This window comes from Brachyistius frenatus, unplaced genomic scaffold, assembly GCF_029030835.1.
Source record: "Brachyistius frenatus isolate BFR_SWC_R1_liver_20210118 unplaced genomic scaffold, ASM2903083v1 Contig_63, whole genome shotgun sequence".
NCBI lineage: Eukaryota > Metazoa > Chordata > Actinopteri > Embiotocidae > Brachyistius > Brachyistius frenatus.
The window spans coordinates 1907128-1925495 of NW_027210662.1; the positions used below are offsets into that span (position 1 = coordinate 1907128).

Here is an 18368-nt window from a genome sequence, read left to right on the forward strand (position 1 = left end):
GCGTGTGTGTAAAGTATTGTGTTCGTGCCAACTCATCCAATAACTACAATGAGAGAGTGATCTATAGATTTTAGTTCAGGGATGATGGAAACCTGTGTCCTTCTTACCCCGGCAGAGTGGACCATACATTTAGGAGCTCCTGTGGTTCCAGAAGAGTACATGATGAACAGAGGATGGCTGAAAGGAAGCTGCTCAAACTCCAGCTGAGGGAACTGGTCGCCTTCACCTCGCCCGGATGCCAAGAAGTCGTCTATAAATACACTGTAGAGATAAAAAAAAAAAAAAAAAGAGAGAGAGAGAAATATATAGAGGGGAGAATACATCTCTGACCTGCTTGCCGTCGTAGAAAAATATCCGTTTTGATTTGTTAAATACGTCCATGTGATTGCATTTGGAGACACACACCTGTTGGGGATCTTGGAGAGGTCAGTCCCGTGTTTGGCCCGAGCGTAGGGAATCACAACGACTTTCTTCAGGTCAGGCAGCCCTAGAGGAGACACAAGAGAGATAGGCTGATGCTTTTATGTTCTCTCCACACTAAAACCTCATGTGCGAGCCAAGAAGAATCAAAGAGGGCTCTCCAAAGATATGCTAGTGTTATTTTCATGATCATGTAACACATTTTGGTCTCTCATTCAAATCCCTTAGAAGATATTTTGGTAGGGAGTGATGATTTTCAGTAATTCTGTGTATATTCCTGAGGTACAGTCACGTACATCTTACTTCATTCTGCACACACATCCTGCATCTGTTCTGCTTTATTTCTTCATGCTGTTTAATACTGAACACTTGCAAACCCAGTAGAGTCACTTTATTCTAGTCCTCTGATCTTTCCCTCATGTATGTTATATTGTAGTTAGTAGGAAAAGAAAATCCTTTTAGGTTTTAATTCTATAAAATCAACTAAACATATCAAATGTTATGTATGTTGGCAAACGTTGATCAATAAAGTGATGGTTATCTTGGAGAAAAAACTAAATCAAGCGTGCATGGAGCGAGAGAAATCAGTACACAAGTAACTGTAGTTGCTAACCTTTCACAACACTGGTCAGCTTCTCAATGTGGTCATGTGTTTTGCCGTTGTAAACGACAGCAGCAACAGAGAAGATCAGTTTGGGCTGGATTTGAGAAAACCTGTCAAGGACACCCTGAGACAAAAAAGGAACATAAAAAAACAAATAATGTGAACATGTTAAACCTGGAATAATCATCTTTGATTTAAAGAAATATGGCAAAAATTAATGGAAGGAATAAATGAAGTTTTTTTTGTTTTGTTTTGTTTAAACAATGATGAGTAGATAGTAAGGTACAGCAGAATGAAAACCTTAAGTTACATCAGGATAGTATTTGTAGTTCTCTGATCTGCCAGCAGAGGGCAGTAGAACATCAGAAACAAAAAGCAACGACCAAGATGACAAAAGTGTCACTGGGAAAAATGCTGCTGTAGAATGAAGTCACTTCATATATAGAATTGATAAAAAAAAAAAAAAAAAAAAAAAAATAAACAAATAACAACAACTGTGGCCAGATGCAGCAGAAGGAATACTACTGCTGAAAGCTGCTTTCGTGTCTAAAACAAGAAACATCTGCTGTGTCGAAACCAGCTGATCAAACAGGCTTAGTTTAGTTCATTTGGACTTGTAAAATAACCTTGAGATGAATACTCTCCTGGGAAACTGCTGGCTTTACGTGTTGAGATGCATTATGCACCAGCAGACATGGGACACGTTAAACTACAAATCAAGCACAAGCAGATGAGGAAACACAGCAGAGTCCCTACATTAACTCCAAAGTCGACAGACGTGGAGCTCCAAATGGCGCCGATGCTGGCTGCTGCTAACATGGCCTCCACTGCATGGATACCATTGGGCAGGTAGCCTACACAGAGAGGAGAGGGAAGGAAAACACAAAGTTTAAATACAAAATTCACAAATTTCATTGTTTAAAATCAATATGTCCGTATACTATAGATGTACTATCTATGTGGATATTGAAAATCGAGTGTTTGAGTCTTATCAAGTATGAGGGCCTTTGATACACATATAATTTTAGATGAGTGTAATATGTACTAGTACATTTACAAACACTGCTTAACAATCATCAACTTGTCTAATTTCTATAAATGTGTTGTGTCTTGCTGTTTCCCCTCATATGATACAAGAAAACTGAGGCTAAATCTAACATAGACAAATGCTATTTATTCCCTGTGTCATGAAATAAATTATATTACAGTGGAAGTAATAAATGGGCAAGATCAGAAATGAGTGTTTTTTAGCTTTTCAACCATCCAGCTGATGTGACATCGAGCAGTCACATCAATGAATGGACATGTTCGAGATAAAGGAGAACACAACACACACACACACACACACACACACACACACACACACACACACACACACACACACAGAGAGAGAAAGATGATGATGAATAATAATCAGGATAAAAAGATGTAAGGGAAAATATGAGACAGTAAAAGAGGAGAAGAGGAGTTACGACCGTCGACGAGGCCGGTGAAAATATTTCATTCCTAACGAGCAGAGCTGAGATCATGACTGCTGTTTTGCCGTGATATATTCCTTGATCAATAAAGGAAACGGTGTCCAAGGGCACGACAAGTCTTTTCTCTGGATGGACCATCAGAGATGAAGACACAAAACTCAGAGAGAGATATTGACAACTACGGCCTGGAAAATAGGGAACATTGGATCGGGATGGACGACGTACAAATTCTTGCAATTTACCGGTGTGGTGTAAAATTCAGTCATTTGAAGTACAATTTACATCTCATTGCTACACTATCATGTCTCTAATACATAAAGTTCCAAAAATTAAGAAAGTTATTCGTTAATTAATTATTTAGTTATTGATTAATAAATATTTTATTTCATTGGAAAAGAGAAAAAAGCTAATTCTGGCTGAAATATATGGCATGAAGTAACAAAATATCGACCGGCCGGGCTCAACACGGGAGCTATGCTGCCGCTTTTACACGGAGGGCTGTCTGGTTGATAACAAGCATCTAATCTAACCTAATAAAATGAGAACACAGCCGGTAGGTCTAGCCGAGCAATCTGACTGGTCAAAGGCAAACGGCAGCCGTATTGTCACTTCCTATCAATCATAACTAATCTGGCTATTTCTTTTGGTTGCTATGTTGACTCCCGCCGTAACCAGGAAGCTCATCCTGGCTAGATGACACCTTGGGTTGACAGATCACCACCCTGCCTCGTTGTTTTCCTCCACTGACTGGTCCGGGACAGTTTGCGTCATGGATCGTAATCTTACGATGACAACCTGTTGGGACTGCCACTGTGGCTGCTGCTATGAATCATTGTCTGACGATGATGTCGCTGCTGATTCATGCAGACCACTATAAAAAATTGTAGGCCTACATGCATGTTGGTAATCACTGACCTCTAGGGTGTTAATGGAAACTTTGGTGTGATAATAGATGCTCTAACTGGATACTGTTTTCTTATTGTACATATTTATGAAACAGATAGTTATTTTGAGGACTCAATGATGCAATTCATTTAGAATTGAAGTTCTGTCTCTGAGAGTTGAGCAGTAATTGGATAATGTTATAGAAACGTGGAGCGCTGGTTTTAAATTAGCTTCAGTGAAGTGAATCCTTCCCGGCCAACGTTTGGTAATGAACCCCGAGGGAAGGCTGTGGACCAATGTGAAGATAATGTGCAGTAAAACTAGGACTAGCAGGCAGTTTAAAGAGTTAGGAGATTAATAACATCAAGCAAAAGCTGTTTAATAGTTTCTTATAGAGTTTTGTTGTGAACAAAACAAAAAAACTGCGTCTACATTCAGTGTTACTCATTTAAACAACATTTCTTTCATGAATTCAAACAGTGAAAATAATGATATGAACTAAAGTTACTTTCATGCTCTGACCCCAAGTTTTATATTTCTAGCATTGTCGCATTTGTAGAGCAGTGTGTGACTAGTATGTCATTACACGCCCATTTACAGTGAGAGTAAAGTGTATCCTGATAAGAGAACACTTTTGTTACATTTCTTTTCCTTTTGCTGAGATTCACGAGCTAAATTCTGTTTTGAAATTCCAGCAGCGTAATAAACCGTAACTTCAACCAGTTTTATATGTTCCTGCTCATATTATTTTACTTTATAGGGCTGCTGTATTTTATATTATTGACTCTCCATAGGCTACCATGGACACAGGCTTCTTAACAGGGTGGAGGGTGATAGGGCCAAGGAGAAGAGCAATGAAACTAAAAGGTGCATGAATGGGAGAATACATATGCGTGTACTGCATGTACTGCGTGTACTGCGTGTGTGTGTGTGTGTGTGTGTGTGTGTGTGTGTGTGTGTGTGTGTGTGTGTGTGTGTGTGTGTGTGTGTGTGTGTGTAGAGTTGGCTCATGCTCTGCTATAAAGCATGGCGGGCTTCATTAGCTAAGTGCTTGATTAAAAGACACTGACAAGACATTTTTAGAAACAACTTGGAGACAAAGACATCTCTAACGCACACACACGCACACACAGATTTGCTTTAAGATATGTGAGGATAGTATTTGAGAGGAGGTATGGAGTAGCTCTCTCTCTCTCTCTCTCTCTCTCTCTCTCTCTCTCTTTATCCCTCCTGTTTCTCGAGGGCCCGTCTGCCTCCCTCCATCCTTCCCATCTCTTTTAATGAGATTCCCACCGAGCTTAAGTCGTTTAGCTAATGGATTCCCCTACCGCAATATCCATCTTTCCCTTAAATAAATAGGCACACACACACACACACATCCTGGTCATTCCCTGCAGAGTATGTCAATAACGATGAGCTCATGAAATGAGCCAGGGAATGCAGGTTTCTTTTTCTAAAAACTCAAATGTACTACCACATCCTTATATCAGGAAGCTGCCCATTATATTCTATATTCTTTCCAGTTTGGTGCATTTTCTGTGAACATTGAACTACTGTGCTTGTTGTTCTCTGCCCTCTTTGTCCTCACACAAAAAGTTTGCAACCAAAAGGCTTACCAAGGTCAGTCTATTTGAAAAGAAAAAGAAGTTGTTTCAAACAACAAAAGGTTCAGACATCTCAGATGCTACATATTGACCAAACCTGTGGAACCAAAGCCCCTAATAATGAGAGCATAAACAGCTCAATACTCGATGCAGTGTCGTGGCTTGAAATGTGACACAGAACAGCGAATTAAACTGTGACAGCGATAAATAAGACTCGTAGTACAGAGGTGCTTTAAGGTTTGTGAAACTTTTTGAATTTTCTATATTCTGCATAAAAATGACCTAAAACATCATCAGATTTTCACACAAGTCCTCAAAGTAGATAAAGAGAATCCAATGAACTAGATGAGACCAAAATATTATACTTGGTCACTTACTACTTGACATGGAGGTAATTCTAGCCCATTCCTCTGTACAGACAAACTTTAACTCTGGGATGGTGGTAAGTTTCCTCACATGAACTACTAACCTCTGGTCCTCCCACAACACTGGATTAAGGTCAGGACTTTGACTTGGCCATTCCAAAACAGTAACTTAATTTGTCTTGAACCATTATTTGGTCAAACAACCTGTGTTTTTCAGGTCGCTGTGTTGATGCAAGACTCAGTTTCTCTTGAGATTCAGGTCATTAATAGGTGTCCTGAAATTTTCCTTTAGAATTTTCTGGTATAATTCTGGATCCATTGTTCCTTTAATGATGGCGAGCCGTTCTGGTCCAGATGCTGGAAAACAGGCCATGATACTACTAGCGATGGGGCACAAATTTAGAATATTCGAATAGTTGTTTTAATCTCCAAAATACATTAGTACTTGCGACTTCCATTCAACCTTATTAGCCCTGTTTTTACAGGCGCCTAGTTTAATGCATTACTCCCGTCAGAAGGTGGCGGTAATGTGCCTAAAAGCTGCCTGCCAGCCACATTAAATAACATGGGCAGAAGAATAACAGCTGCTTTCAGAGGTCCTGAGATATCCCGGTATTAGATGTCCCGGTGCGAACACGCAAAGACAACTACAGCTGTCAGAAAGTTCTGTGTCGAACTCTTTCAAAACATAAATAAAGACTAGGTGCATACCGTGCAGGTAAAGCTAGCATACAAGCCTTGGTGGGGAAATGCATATAACATGCATTAAAGTTGTTAAGGTTGCTGAAAGGACACTACTCTACTAGAGACAGTTTGTATGGTTCAGTTCTCTGGTATGAATGTGTGAATCTAAATGAATGTGCTTTTTAGTGGGGCACTGACGAAGACGAAAAAATAACGCCCTCAGCTATACCTCCCTGCACAAATATGAACTTTGAAAAACTAAATGGTGGCATTCAAAAAGCTGTGACTTGTGCCTGGACAACCAGCCCTCTACTAGTGAGTACAGAGTACACACACCATATATGTGTCTATAAAGAAATAAATATATTAAAATATATATATATATATAAAAATAAATAAATACAAACAAACAAACATATAAACAAACAAACAAACATACATACCTGGCTAGTTATATAAAATGCTAACTCCAATTCCATACTCTTTGTTTTTCTAAGTGAGACAGACAGAGAGCAATAAATCTGAGACTCACCTACGACCCTGTCTCCAGTCTGGACGCCCATCTTCCTCATGGCTGCAGCAAACAGAGACACATCACGCCTCAGCTCCCCGAACGTCACCTTCACAATCTCCTCATTCGCCTCCGCTGGTGGACGAACAAAACCGAGCAAAATTAAGACACATACAGAGAAAAAGAGAAGAATAGAGCTTCTGATACCGATACCGTTTCCAGATTAAATCTTTTTATTTATTTATTTATTTTTTTTATGCCAATTTTATCAAATTAATTTCAAGAAAAGGAAAAATACATTACACAGTAATGGTACACGTCTTTTGTTTTCATGCAGTTTAGAAGGGGAGAGCGTAACTCGGATTGTTTTGTGTAGCTTCAATCAACAGATGTAACATTAGCGTCTCACATGGAAGTTATGCTAAATGCTACAATTTGCTGATGTTCCTTAAACGCCTCACATGCAATCAGTAGTCGCTAGTTAGCTAGCAGCCCACAGAGATGTCTCCAGTTGCTGCAGAGAAATTGAATCTAAATGGGCAAGTTTGGCGCTTTAAAGCGAAAACATGTTGATTAGTTGTAGCTTAGTTATTGAAATTTGGTACTGAATGACATGACACTGTTTGACAGTGGACCGCATCAAAGCAAGTCAGTGGGTCCCATAAAAGTATTAAAGTTTTGTACCCCGTCCTTTACATAAATGTGCAGTGCAAAAAGTTTTTCCAAAAATCCACTCCACCAGATTTGACTGAAGTTTTCTCTTTTGTGTATCGCTTTGTGAACTGTGTGGAAAAAATATGGATTTATGGGTATGAAAGATGCCAGAGAAGTCTTTGAAATTCTCAGCAAAGAGCGATCTAAAATAAGAAAAGATGGAGACACAAACTGAGAGAGATGATGCAGTGGAACAGAGCCACACAGGTAAAGTCCTCTTATCTCTCTAAGTAATAGGTTACTGACATTCGCTGGAGGCTCAACAGCACTCGGGCCAATGAATCTCATAATTACATTATAGCTCCAGAGGGAGGTTGTGTGCATGTGCAAGATCCTCCACTCCTTCATATGTGCACGTACGCAGCAATAAAGAAGGACCTATCCATTAGTGTGTGACCGTTCGAAGAGGTAGAGGAAGGAGCAGCAGTTAATCTAATAATAAAGCGTAATACGAAGCCCCGCACACACCGCTGCACTCTGAATCACAACATCACCTCTGTTCTTGCACTTCTTCCCTTTCGTTTACATCATTTGCAAAGAACTAAATATGAAGCTGAAATGAAACGGCAAGTAAAAGACAACCTGTGTGACACATGGAAGAAAAGCCCAACTCCCAATGACTAACGCAAAAGGAAAATGAGAGGGGAACCAACGCTTGTTAAAATTGAGCATGGGGAGAAGCACAATATATTATAATGCACAAAGAGTAAGTTTGGCCAAACAAAAAAAACTAAAACAAAATTGAAACTGAATTGACCCTGCAGGATTACAGTGTGCACAGGTGTGTTTAAGAGGGATAATAAAACAAAATGAGAGCTGCGTTGTGTTTTTTTTTTTTTTTTAAATCGGCATGTGTGCCGTTTGCTCCAGGAGAGTCCTGCTGGCGAGATCAAGCAAAAACAGTGAAAGCTCCACCCGGTCTGACATCTAGATGTAGTTGACACACTGTGGCTTTAATCAGCCTCGTACACCCGGCAGTGTATTTATTCACTTACTCGCAGCGTAGAGAGCCACTTTGTCCTGGTCTGCGTGTTTGAGCAGGTTCTCGGCGTAGTTGAGACGAGCCCCTTTAAACCACTCTGGAACATCTGAGATCCGTTTGGAGACATTCACCACCTGGTACACACCCATAAAACACACACACACACACCAAGAACACACACACACACACCAAGAATACACAGGGAAGCAAAGAAAAGCACGTTTTAAAGATCTCGCTGTTCTACTTTTTCTTTGTGTTGTTGTTGTTTTTTCTCATTGAATAACCTTGACAGTAACGTTGTTTTTCAGTGTCATCAAACACTATGGTCTCCTCTTTTCTTGTATCTAACGGATGGATGCGTTTTACTGTACTTGCCACAACATTTTTGAAAAAAAAAAAAAAGACAAAAAAATAATTTGTTGCAAAAATGCAAAAAAAAAAACCTGGGGAGATAATAGCTCAGCCCACAGTAACAACATGTTACTATGTAACTAAATAATGAAGGCGGGGCATCCTTTTCTGACACATGGTCACAGGAGCACACGGTGAGAAGAAGGTAACATCCGGGGCTTTTGTAATCTAATTTTAAAAAATGACATGAGCTCCAAATAAAAAATATATTTGTTTGTATAAAGGTGTAAAGAAGCCTTTCGTCAGGTTTTGTGAAGTTTTATTCATTTAGCATGTTCGGAAATCCAGTTTTTCTTTTCGTTGCCCAGAGCAACGTTGTGCCATAATGGTACTTATTTAACAGAGGGTTTGCTGACAATGTGTTTGGATGTTATCAAATACATGTGTTTGTACGGAATACATGCACGAAATATATTTTCGATTATCTATATTCATTTGAATTAACTTCTTTTACCACATTTTGTCAGAAAAATGTATGCAAGATTGTTCTATGAAAAAAAGAGCAAGATCGCCATGCTAGGCAAAAACCATCACAAAATGAGGACAGTGGGATCGACAGCAATGACAGTTGAGGATCGGAAAAGAGAAAAAAGTGAGCAGAAGTGAAAAAACAGGGTTTTCATTTCATACAACAGACTGCACTCAAATTATGGTTGAAATATCAAAACCAGGCTCATACGTTAACGTTATATTTATTTATACAAGTTTATTGAATTCAATATGGAAGATCTCTTCCCTCACGTTTCATCTTGGTGTCTCTGTGTGAGCTTTCTCCTGCTGCTCTGAGCCTCTTCATGTCTGAGGTTTCTTGCTGTTAAAAGGGAGTTTTTGCCTTCCAGCTGTTGTTCATGTGGGAATTGTTAAATTGTTATGGTCCAGTCTAAGGTGCCCCGAGATGCTTTATGTTGTGATTTGTTGCTGCATAAACAAAAAGAATGTAATCTGCGAACTCTGCTCCACCCCTGCAGCGTCGCGGCTGCGGGGTCATGTTTTTTGAACTCCTACATCGATTTCGGACATCGCTGCAGGTGGTGGCCTTTAGTTCAACCACCAAAATATAAAAGTGAAACTATCATGACTTAAATACATTCTTCTTCACTCTTAATAATCTCTCCTTTATTGAACTGTAGTTATTCTTTGGAAACTTACTTTGTGCACGTTTTTATAGACAGTTCCTGCACAGGAGCACCATAAGTGATGTGCAAAAAGTGTAATGTCTGAGAACTGCCTTTTTTCATATTTCACATGGAGTCTCATTTCAATGAAGTATATTATATGACATGACCCGCTCTGTGATACAGACACATGTCTGTATGAAATCCAGTGAGAAAAAAGTGATTTTACTTCTTTTGTTTTATGATATGTTGTCAGTTTGTAAAGATGTTGTGATTTTGTTGTGCCCCCTGAGCATTATTTTATGATCTATAAATTTATAAATGTATTTTGGATTTGGTAGCATTGTCGCACAACGTTGCCCTCAGGCAACAAAACAACATTTCTGACTGGGGGAAAGAGATGTTCAATTATACACAGTTTAGCATCACTTTTTCTCTTTTCTTTGACATTCATCATGAATTGGAGATTATTCTAAAATATGTTTTTGGATTAGTTACAGCGGTTCAAGAATCTGCTCATATAACGTGTAAATCCAATCAGATTCTTGTCTTTACACTGAAAATAATGACCAATGACGACAGTTCACTTACGTCTGAACAAATCATGGAAGCTGGCACCTTAAACAGGTGGGAAACATTGGGCTTCACTCATATTATTTTGATGGTTTTTTTGTCTATATTTTAGCACATGTTGCAGAGAAATTAGAGGTGCTTTGAAACCAAAAACATGTCTTTACTGTCAGGACACAGCAGCGGGACAATGGGACACAACAATAACACAGTCGATACACAACTGGCTGAGATGGTTGTCTTTCGTATGACTTCCAGCTCTCGAGAACACTTCTTTCCACATAGGTCAATGATGAGTGGGTCTCAATACAATTGATATCTGTAGTACTAAAAACGTTAAATGTTGTATGCCATGTGCCACCATCAAATATCAATTATGGTATTTTGATTTTGGTTAGAAGAAACTCATTTATAAACAAAAATAGTCTAAATTAGCCAAATACATTAAAGTGGAATATCTCACATTTGCTATTTTGTATTCCACCTCTCATGGCATCAAAGGGGCCACAATAAGCAAAAATAAAAACATGTGCACATCCAAGTTATGTTCTTACATACTAACCTTTTTGGAAAAAAGGAAAAAAAAAAAAAAAAACCTGAAGAATCCCACAATACACATAGATTTAATCTTAAATGAATGTGGCCCAATAATTTCATGCCATGGCCACATTTCTGTGGAGCTGTTTTCCCGTGCTACAAGTCTTTGAGGTGCGACAGTAAAGGAAGTTAATATTCTACTTAAAAAAAAAAAAAAAAAAAAAAAAAAAAAAAAGATTGCAGCAGACTGAGAATTATTACCACCATAAAAATAAGAAAACTTCCATATGGTCATGTATTTGGTCTTGATTGATCTCTACATTGCAAGCCATTTCAGAACCTTAAATTATTTTTTTTTTTTTTTAAACTTTACTTTTAATTGTCAGATTTCACAATGCGATGAACCCCTTACCTCTTTGTATGGTTTGGAGCTGACGACTCCACAGAAGCGCCACACCTCCGCCCAGAACTCCGAGTAGCTGTCCACCGACCACTGGTACAGATCACTGTAGTTGGCTGGAGGACCGAAAACAAAAATATGAACTTCTAGTAATCAGAAATTAGCAGGACAAATTTGATGACTTGTTAAGAGCCATCAATGAAACCAGAAATGAAAGAAGAATCCTACAACACTGTTCTGCAACCTTGCAATTAAAGTCACTGATAATCTCCACACCTGACTTAATAATTCATGATTACAATCTTAAATAAAAAGCAGTTCCTGTCATTCAGTGGATACGTTTTCTCTCCATAAGATCTGTATTTACATGAATATTGTAAAATATTTACCAAGATTCATCCACCTGAAGTGACCTGATGCTGATTTCTGAGCGTATTTTAAAGCAGATGTTCCCAAAGTCTTTTGGTTTACAACCCTTCTTGGTAAAGTAATGCTTACTCTCAATCTCTAATCAGTTTGCATGTGTCCAGACTGATATTCACTTCTCTGTTTTTTGTTTTTTTTCAATTTTACAGTTTTTTGGAGCAAGGATGCAAGATTTCCAACATGTCTGAGACATAATGTTATGAGGTAATGTGACATTTAATTCTCTTCTTTCCTAACTTACTAGTGATCTTGCAACCACCAAATTTGGAGACCTTGTTTTAAAGGAGAAGTTGTCCTCCCTGTTGGACACATTGAAAGCAAACCAAGAATTCTGCACTGCAAAAATGTACCACACCACGTTGTTGTTGTTGGGTTTTTTTTCAGTGCATTTGAAGCAATGCAGTTTTGAAAATGACCACAAATGTGCAACATAACTACACAATATCATTCTTTCAAAAATGATTTCATCACTTCAAACATGTACTACACTATGATTGTCTACACTCCCCGGTTACGTAACCCTCTCTCTCCCCGGATGGCCCAAGTTTTTCAGCATTCCCTGTTGGACCGATCTGACAAGGTTTGAAAAACATAATTGAAGGCTGCTCTCTTTCATGGCCTGCAGGCACCCTGTGTTAAAAAAAAAAAAAAAAAAAAAAAAGAAAACAGCTCATTAGTAACGCGGGAAAAGACGGTGAAGAGGTTGGAGGGCCATCCTTATTAATATTCTTATCAGTTTATGAATGCAGAGGTGCGTTTGTGCTGATACACTGTCTGTGCGCCGTCTCTAAAGGACGTCAAATGGACACACGGCAGCTAGTTTGAGACGCCGTCTTGGGAAGCAGCGGGTTGGAGTAATTTAAAGACAATAAAATATCACAAGGCGATATGGTGACAGACAGCAGGAGGAGAGACACTGCCTATTTCTGCGTTTCCGTGCAGCTCCGTGGGCTCAATAAAAGCCTGCTTGTAAAGTCTCTCCAACACACCTCCTCTCCATGTCTGTCTCCATGTCTGTCTCCATGTCTGTCTGTCTCCCTCCTCTCGACTCACCCAGATTAAGTCCGTAGTCCCCGTTGATCTGTATCCTGAACTTGTCCATCTGTGTGTTCCTCTTGGAGTCCGGGTACCACAGCACCTTGCTCCCCATATCCATGATTTTCTCGTTCTTTCCTTCCGTGTCTTTGGACATCTTTGCTGCGTCCCTTTTTTTTTTTGTTGTTGTTGTTGTTGTTCGGCTGCCAAACACCAGTTAGGACGAGTCCCAAGCGCCTTAACTAAAGCTAGCGGTTCTGGAGCTGAGGGCTCGTGTTGAACGAGATCACCGGCCAGCTGCTTCGTTTCAATGGCTGGAGACTACAAATGCCCGACAGCTAGCAAAGGACTCACTGTCAAAGGCAAGCGTGGGGCTGCTTAGGGAAACTGGCAGGCCACGCCCCGGCGTCATGACGTAAGACGTGAGTTTGGTTCAAGACCGGACATTGTTCAATGATGTTACACAGAATAGAAAATACTCAAAACCTCGCGAACTAAGAACCAAAGTCTGCTTTCAAAGACTCCCAAAAGGGGTCGTATTAATGATGTATAATAAAAGTGATGTAAGGTTAATCTTCAGTATATGTAACTACATGTACTTTATTGCTAATCCATTATAATATGAATTCGTCAATACCTAATTTGAATCACTTAAGTAGACCATATGGGATTCATGTACTATTTATATGTATATATTATATGTAGCTATTCGGCCATCAAATGAAGTTTTTAAATGAGATAAATGATGTGAAAAAGCTTGCGCATCACCAACATATAATATTTTGCTAGGGTCCACCGATTCTTTTTAAAAATATGATACGACCAACATACAAATAGAAATTACAGATATGTTGACAAAAGTGTAAACAGATTCAAGTTAATATATATCACAGCTATTTATTGGGAGCCTTATTGTGAAGAACCTTGCATCCTGTTAAAATACTACAATTTGTTTGATTTCTATATTCCAATGTTTTGTTTGGTAGAAGAGGTACCTACATTTTTTAAATACATTACAAATATGTTTTCTTTAAATTAAAAAGTCAATATATTTAATCTGTGATGCTGATATCCTCTTCACATACATGTCCCATGGAATTTTAAGGTAGTATGACTCTCATATGTTGTCTCCAGTGACCTGTCCGATCTGTGTCTCTTGTTTTTGTCCCACTATGGATTCATTAACTTATCTGATTAAAATCTACAGCTCTACCTGTGATTTTACAGAATATGAAAAAGCTAGAATGGTCTTGTAAAATATGGTGCAATGTCATAAACTAAACTGATAATAGCTGTGTACGCTGGCTACTAACAAAGTGGTGACTACATGTCAATGCATTGTGATTTGTAGTATAATAACATCAATTTCACAGGGTAATTCAGTTAGATTATACATTTGATCATTCGTATATTGTGCTGGTAATACATTTATACTTTTGCATCAGGAACATTTTGAATGACTTTAAAGGATCTCTATATTGCGTCAGTGCTCCTTTTTCTAAGCTAAGACATTTTTAATATTTTATATATTTTTCATATTTTTACATTTCCACTGTTCCATTTCAATGTGAGATACCCAGCACATGGAACAAGATTAAAACAACTGTGCTGAGATGATTACAATAATGACTTTTATAGAAAATATAAGTGTGCAAGTATCTAGTAGTTTCTCGCTATGTGTCTTTAATCAATTTATTCATAATACGAGATTATCTACTTACCAACAGATACAGCTTTACTCTTTAACCTTAATTGACCGGGTTTTTATCATTCTTGATCCCGCTCATAAAGACTAGCTGCATCCCGTAGAAATCTTGAACATCCCCCACACGTGAACGCGCAATACATGCAACGGTCGAGTCTCACGTGCACGCGGGAAACGGCCCTGTCAAAGGGAAGGCTTTTGATTGGTCCTCAGCACTCATTCCACATCAGCCGACAGATCGGTCTATGTCGGAGGCGTATCGTCCGCCTCTGGACTGGCGTCTCCTTTGCTCAATGGGGTGCTGGCTGCTGGTGCGGCAATGGAGCATTTGGCCAATCAGAGAGCAAAGAACATAGGAGCGCTTTAGGGGTGTGCCCAATCAGTGAGAGGGACAACGACCCTTCTTACTGCCTTGGTGGTGTCATCCCAACTTTGGTGGACGTTTGAATTTATTTCCTGACATGTCTTGTGTAGTTTGCAGAACTGCTTGCCCTTAATTCGGCTATTAACCCTATTCATGGTATTTTCACAACGATTTATAATGGAGTCAAAACCTCCAATTTCCCTTTGGAAAATAAACCACACCATCACGTGACCACATTATTCTCACAAATGTAACAACAAGCCAGCACTCCTTTGTGATGCTATTCTTTCTTTTGACTTTTTACACTGGAGAAAGGCAGAAAGAAAGAGGGAGACACATTGGGCAAACAAAATGTTGAAACATGTCTGGTTAAATGTCATCTGCAGAGCCAGAGTCCAGTTGGCAAAAATGTAGGACTCACATCTTCAGCCTAAACCTTGAAATCCAAACAAATTTGGGACCAATATATTCTCTGAAATAATTTGAGGAACACTGAGTAACCACGCTGTCTGCTGATGTCCCAAGGTATCACATGGTACCACCCCCATAACCACATATTTTGACTGTGCTGTTATCAGCAGTCTGTGGTAATACGAGTGCTTTTGCTTCAAATTTTCAGGTGATTTGCTTTTTATTATATTTGGTTCTAAATATACATAGAAGCTGTAAACCAATATATGCCAACACAAAGAAAATACAGGATAATCATCAGTCCTAAAAGAAAAATAATAACATCTTAACTTTCAGCAATTTGTTTTATTTCCTCTGAGGAAGCTCTTGATTTTTGGCCATGTTATTAAAACTGATTTGATCTGAATGGATTTATTTTTTATTTAAATTCTTGAACGGCTTCTTTTAAAGAGCAAAATCCACCACGGATTAGTAATGGTTGAGAATTCGATTCTCTCCTTGTTTGTATAATAATATGACTTTGTCAGGTGACCTAAAGACTGCCAGTACCTGTCTTTAGATACATTTTCTTTCATGTTATAACTATGCTCCAGTGCCACTGTGACAAACTTTCCTCTTCACATTGAAGTTGAACCTGAAATGAACCCTGGCATCACTCCACTGCGAGGGTATCTTTTATCTGTTTCACCACATCAGCTCATGTCTCCTGTGGTCCAGCCAAAAGTCATATTCTGTGATTTTGTTTGGAGTTCTTTCCCAACGACTGCTCTTTGGATCCTGCAAAATGTGCAACCGACACGTGTGTTACGTCAATCCGACAATCCAACAGCACAAAAAGACAAACTGCTGATTCAGCCAAGTCTACAAAGAAAAAAGGGATTTTGCAGGATGGTTTATAGCAGGGGTTTTCAACATTTTTCAGGCCAAGGACCCCCAAACTGATAGAGAGATGGAGCAGGGACCCCCTAATATATATATTGTATAAAATTGTGTTTTATATTAAACTGGAGGAGTGCAGGAGGCTTGGAGGGAAAGGTCCAGGCTAGTCTCACGCTGCGAGTGAACCGATGTCCAGCTTGAGAGAGCTCCTGTGTGTTGCTGAATGTGTGCATTTCAGACTGAAAGATAACATCTTCTGCCTCCATTTATTCATTCGCTACAATAAGTTGGATTCATGTTAATGTGTATTTAAAGACATTTAAATTTGTGGGGAAAAAAATTGTGGGGAAAAAAAAGAAAAAAAAAAGAAAAATTGTCTAATCAACCTAACAATTTCACAACCCCCTGCAGTACCTCCGCGGGCCCCCTAGGGGTCGCGGACACTCTGTTGAAGACCTCTGGTTTATAGGACGCTGCAACATAGAGTATGTCAAATGAAGGACATAGATTTCTGTTCGTAAAAATATTCCTCAGTATATTTCTTCAGACTGACTTAAAGATTTCAGATCGACCTACACTAAATCTATATTGAGTCTGTTTAGTGTGAGGCCATTCAGTCCACCAACTTTGGCTTGGTTTAATAGTTCAGGTTAAAATCCTTTTTAGGTTGGTGCTAGGGTCAAAGTTTAGGCATTAAGTTGTGATGGTTTGAGTATCTATCTATCTATCTATCTATCTATCTATCTATCTATCTATCTATCTATCTATCTATCTATCTATCTATCTATCTATCTATCTATCTATCTATCTATCTATCTATCTATCTATCTATCTATCTATCTATCTATCTATCTATCGATCTATCTATCTGTCTGTCTGTCTATCTTGATCGACTAACACACAACAGTAATGTTTTTCACCTACCACTCACTACACAGGTGGGCTAATGTACACTGACTAATCGATGTAAATACTTTTCATTCTCTGACGCTAACTGTAATGTAGCCTAGATGTTTTTTCGATCAGTCCAGAGAACATCCCAGAGCTGAGGCTGGGACCCAAACCAGAGTGGATATGATCTGCCTGGATTACACCTGAACGTGTCAGAATAACTGCAATAAAAAAATTAAAAGCCAGTAACAAAAGAAAAGTGAATATTTTGTTCAATATTATTGGTCAGCATTGTGGATTGGGTGGGAAAAAAAAGTTGCATAAACGCTTAAGCTTAATAATAACTGAGTTTGAGTTAAACGTCTATGTACAATAGCATCTGTTGACTCTTCTCCGTCTTTATGAACTGCATGCTTGTCTTGCTTCCTTTAATTTATTTTAGCCTACTTATTAAGTGCTGGGTGGTTTTCTATATAAACAAATATACTAGTTGTGTGTTTAAATACCCCTCACATAGTTAGCATGCTCCACTTGAGTCCCAGTGAAATGTAAAATGTAACTTCTTTAATTTCTTTCATCTTGCTTGCAGGTGTAGGTCTATATGGCACTTTAAATACATTCCTTTTGGTACTTTAAATAAAATTTGATGCTGATACTTTTGGAGGCCTATGACTCCTTCAGTAGGATTTTGAATGCAATACTTTTACACTTGTTGTAGGCCATTGCTACTGACTGAAGTAAAGATTTAAATATCCTGAACTTTATGAGTCAGTAATACTAACACGGTGATACCTTCTGCATGAAGTATGTTCAACTGCTGTCCTGAGAGCCTCTTGGTTGTGTTGTAGGAGTGAAGACCCTGAATCAAACGGATCAACCTGACCTATATGTCCGATAGATGGCAGACTAACACATGATATTTTGGATGGGAATCCACATTATGTGGGAAGAGAAAGTACATATTTATTACGTTAAAAAAAAAAAAAGGTCTTAACAAAGGCCTCGGTGTGCCCACAACAAAAGAGGACACTTTCTGAGAAGGTTTACTAAACTTGAGCCTAAATCCATATTCAGCCATGCCTTAATTCCTTGTCAGAGCACACTTGACAGCTTTCCCTCTATTTTTCACAGACAGTAGCCTCCTATTTTTATTTATCCGATCTTCATTATAATCGCCTGATATATTTTTTTCAAACACTTTTCATCCGAAAAAGTGTCTTTTTAAAAAAAATTTTCTATTCAACCATAATAATTGTAATATATCGCTGTTACTCTTACTTGCGACGTGCCCACATTTCTAAATGACAAGCAGGTCTGTTGTGTTTGCTCAGGTTTTTTTCCCGACGTCACATGACTGAATCGTGTCTTGACGTCATC

General features: G+C 38.7%; 1 protein-coding gene across 1 annotated transcript in view; it reads right to left on the minus strand.

Annotated features, from left to right (window-relative positions):
* aacs (acetoacetyl-CoA synthetase) overlaps positions 1-13106 on the minus strand; it is a 43911-nt gene extending 30805 nt beyond the window's left edge. The window contains exons 1-8 of the mRNA XM_069706550.1: positions 12760-13106; positions 11293-11396; positions 8261-8381; positions 6573-6686; positions 1781-1878; positions 1034-1148; positions 406-487; positions 108-261 (exon numbers count right to left, since the gene is read on the minus strand). Of these exons, the coding sequence (XP_069562651.1) occupies positions 108-261; positions 406-487; positions 1034-1148; positions 1781-1878; positions 6573-6686; positions 8261-8381; positions 11293-11396; positions 12760-12898 (927 nt within the window). The 5' untranslated portion in view covers positions 12899-13106. The remainder of the gene's footprint in view (positions 1-107; positions 262-405; positions 488-1033; positions 1149-1780; positions 1879-6572; positions 6687-8260; positions 8382-11292; positions 11397-12759) is intronic.
* Between the last annotated feature and the right edge of the window lie 5262 nt (positions 13107-18368).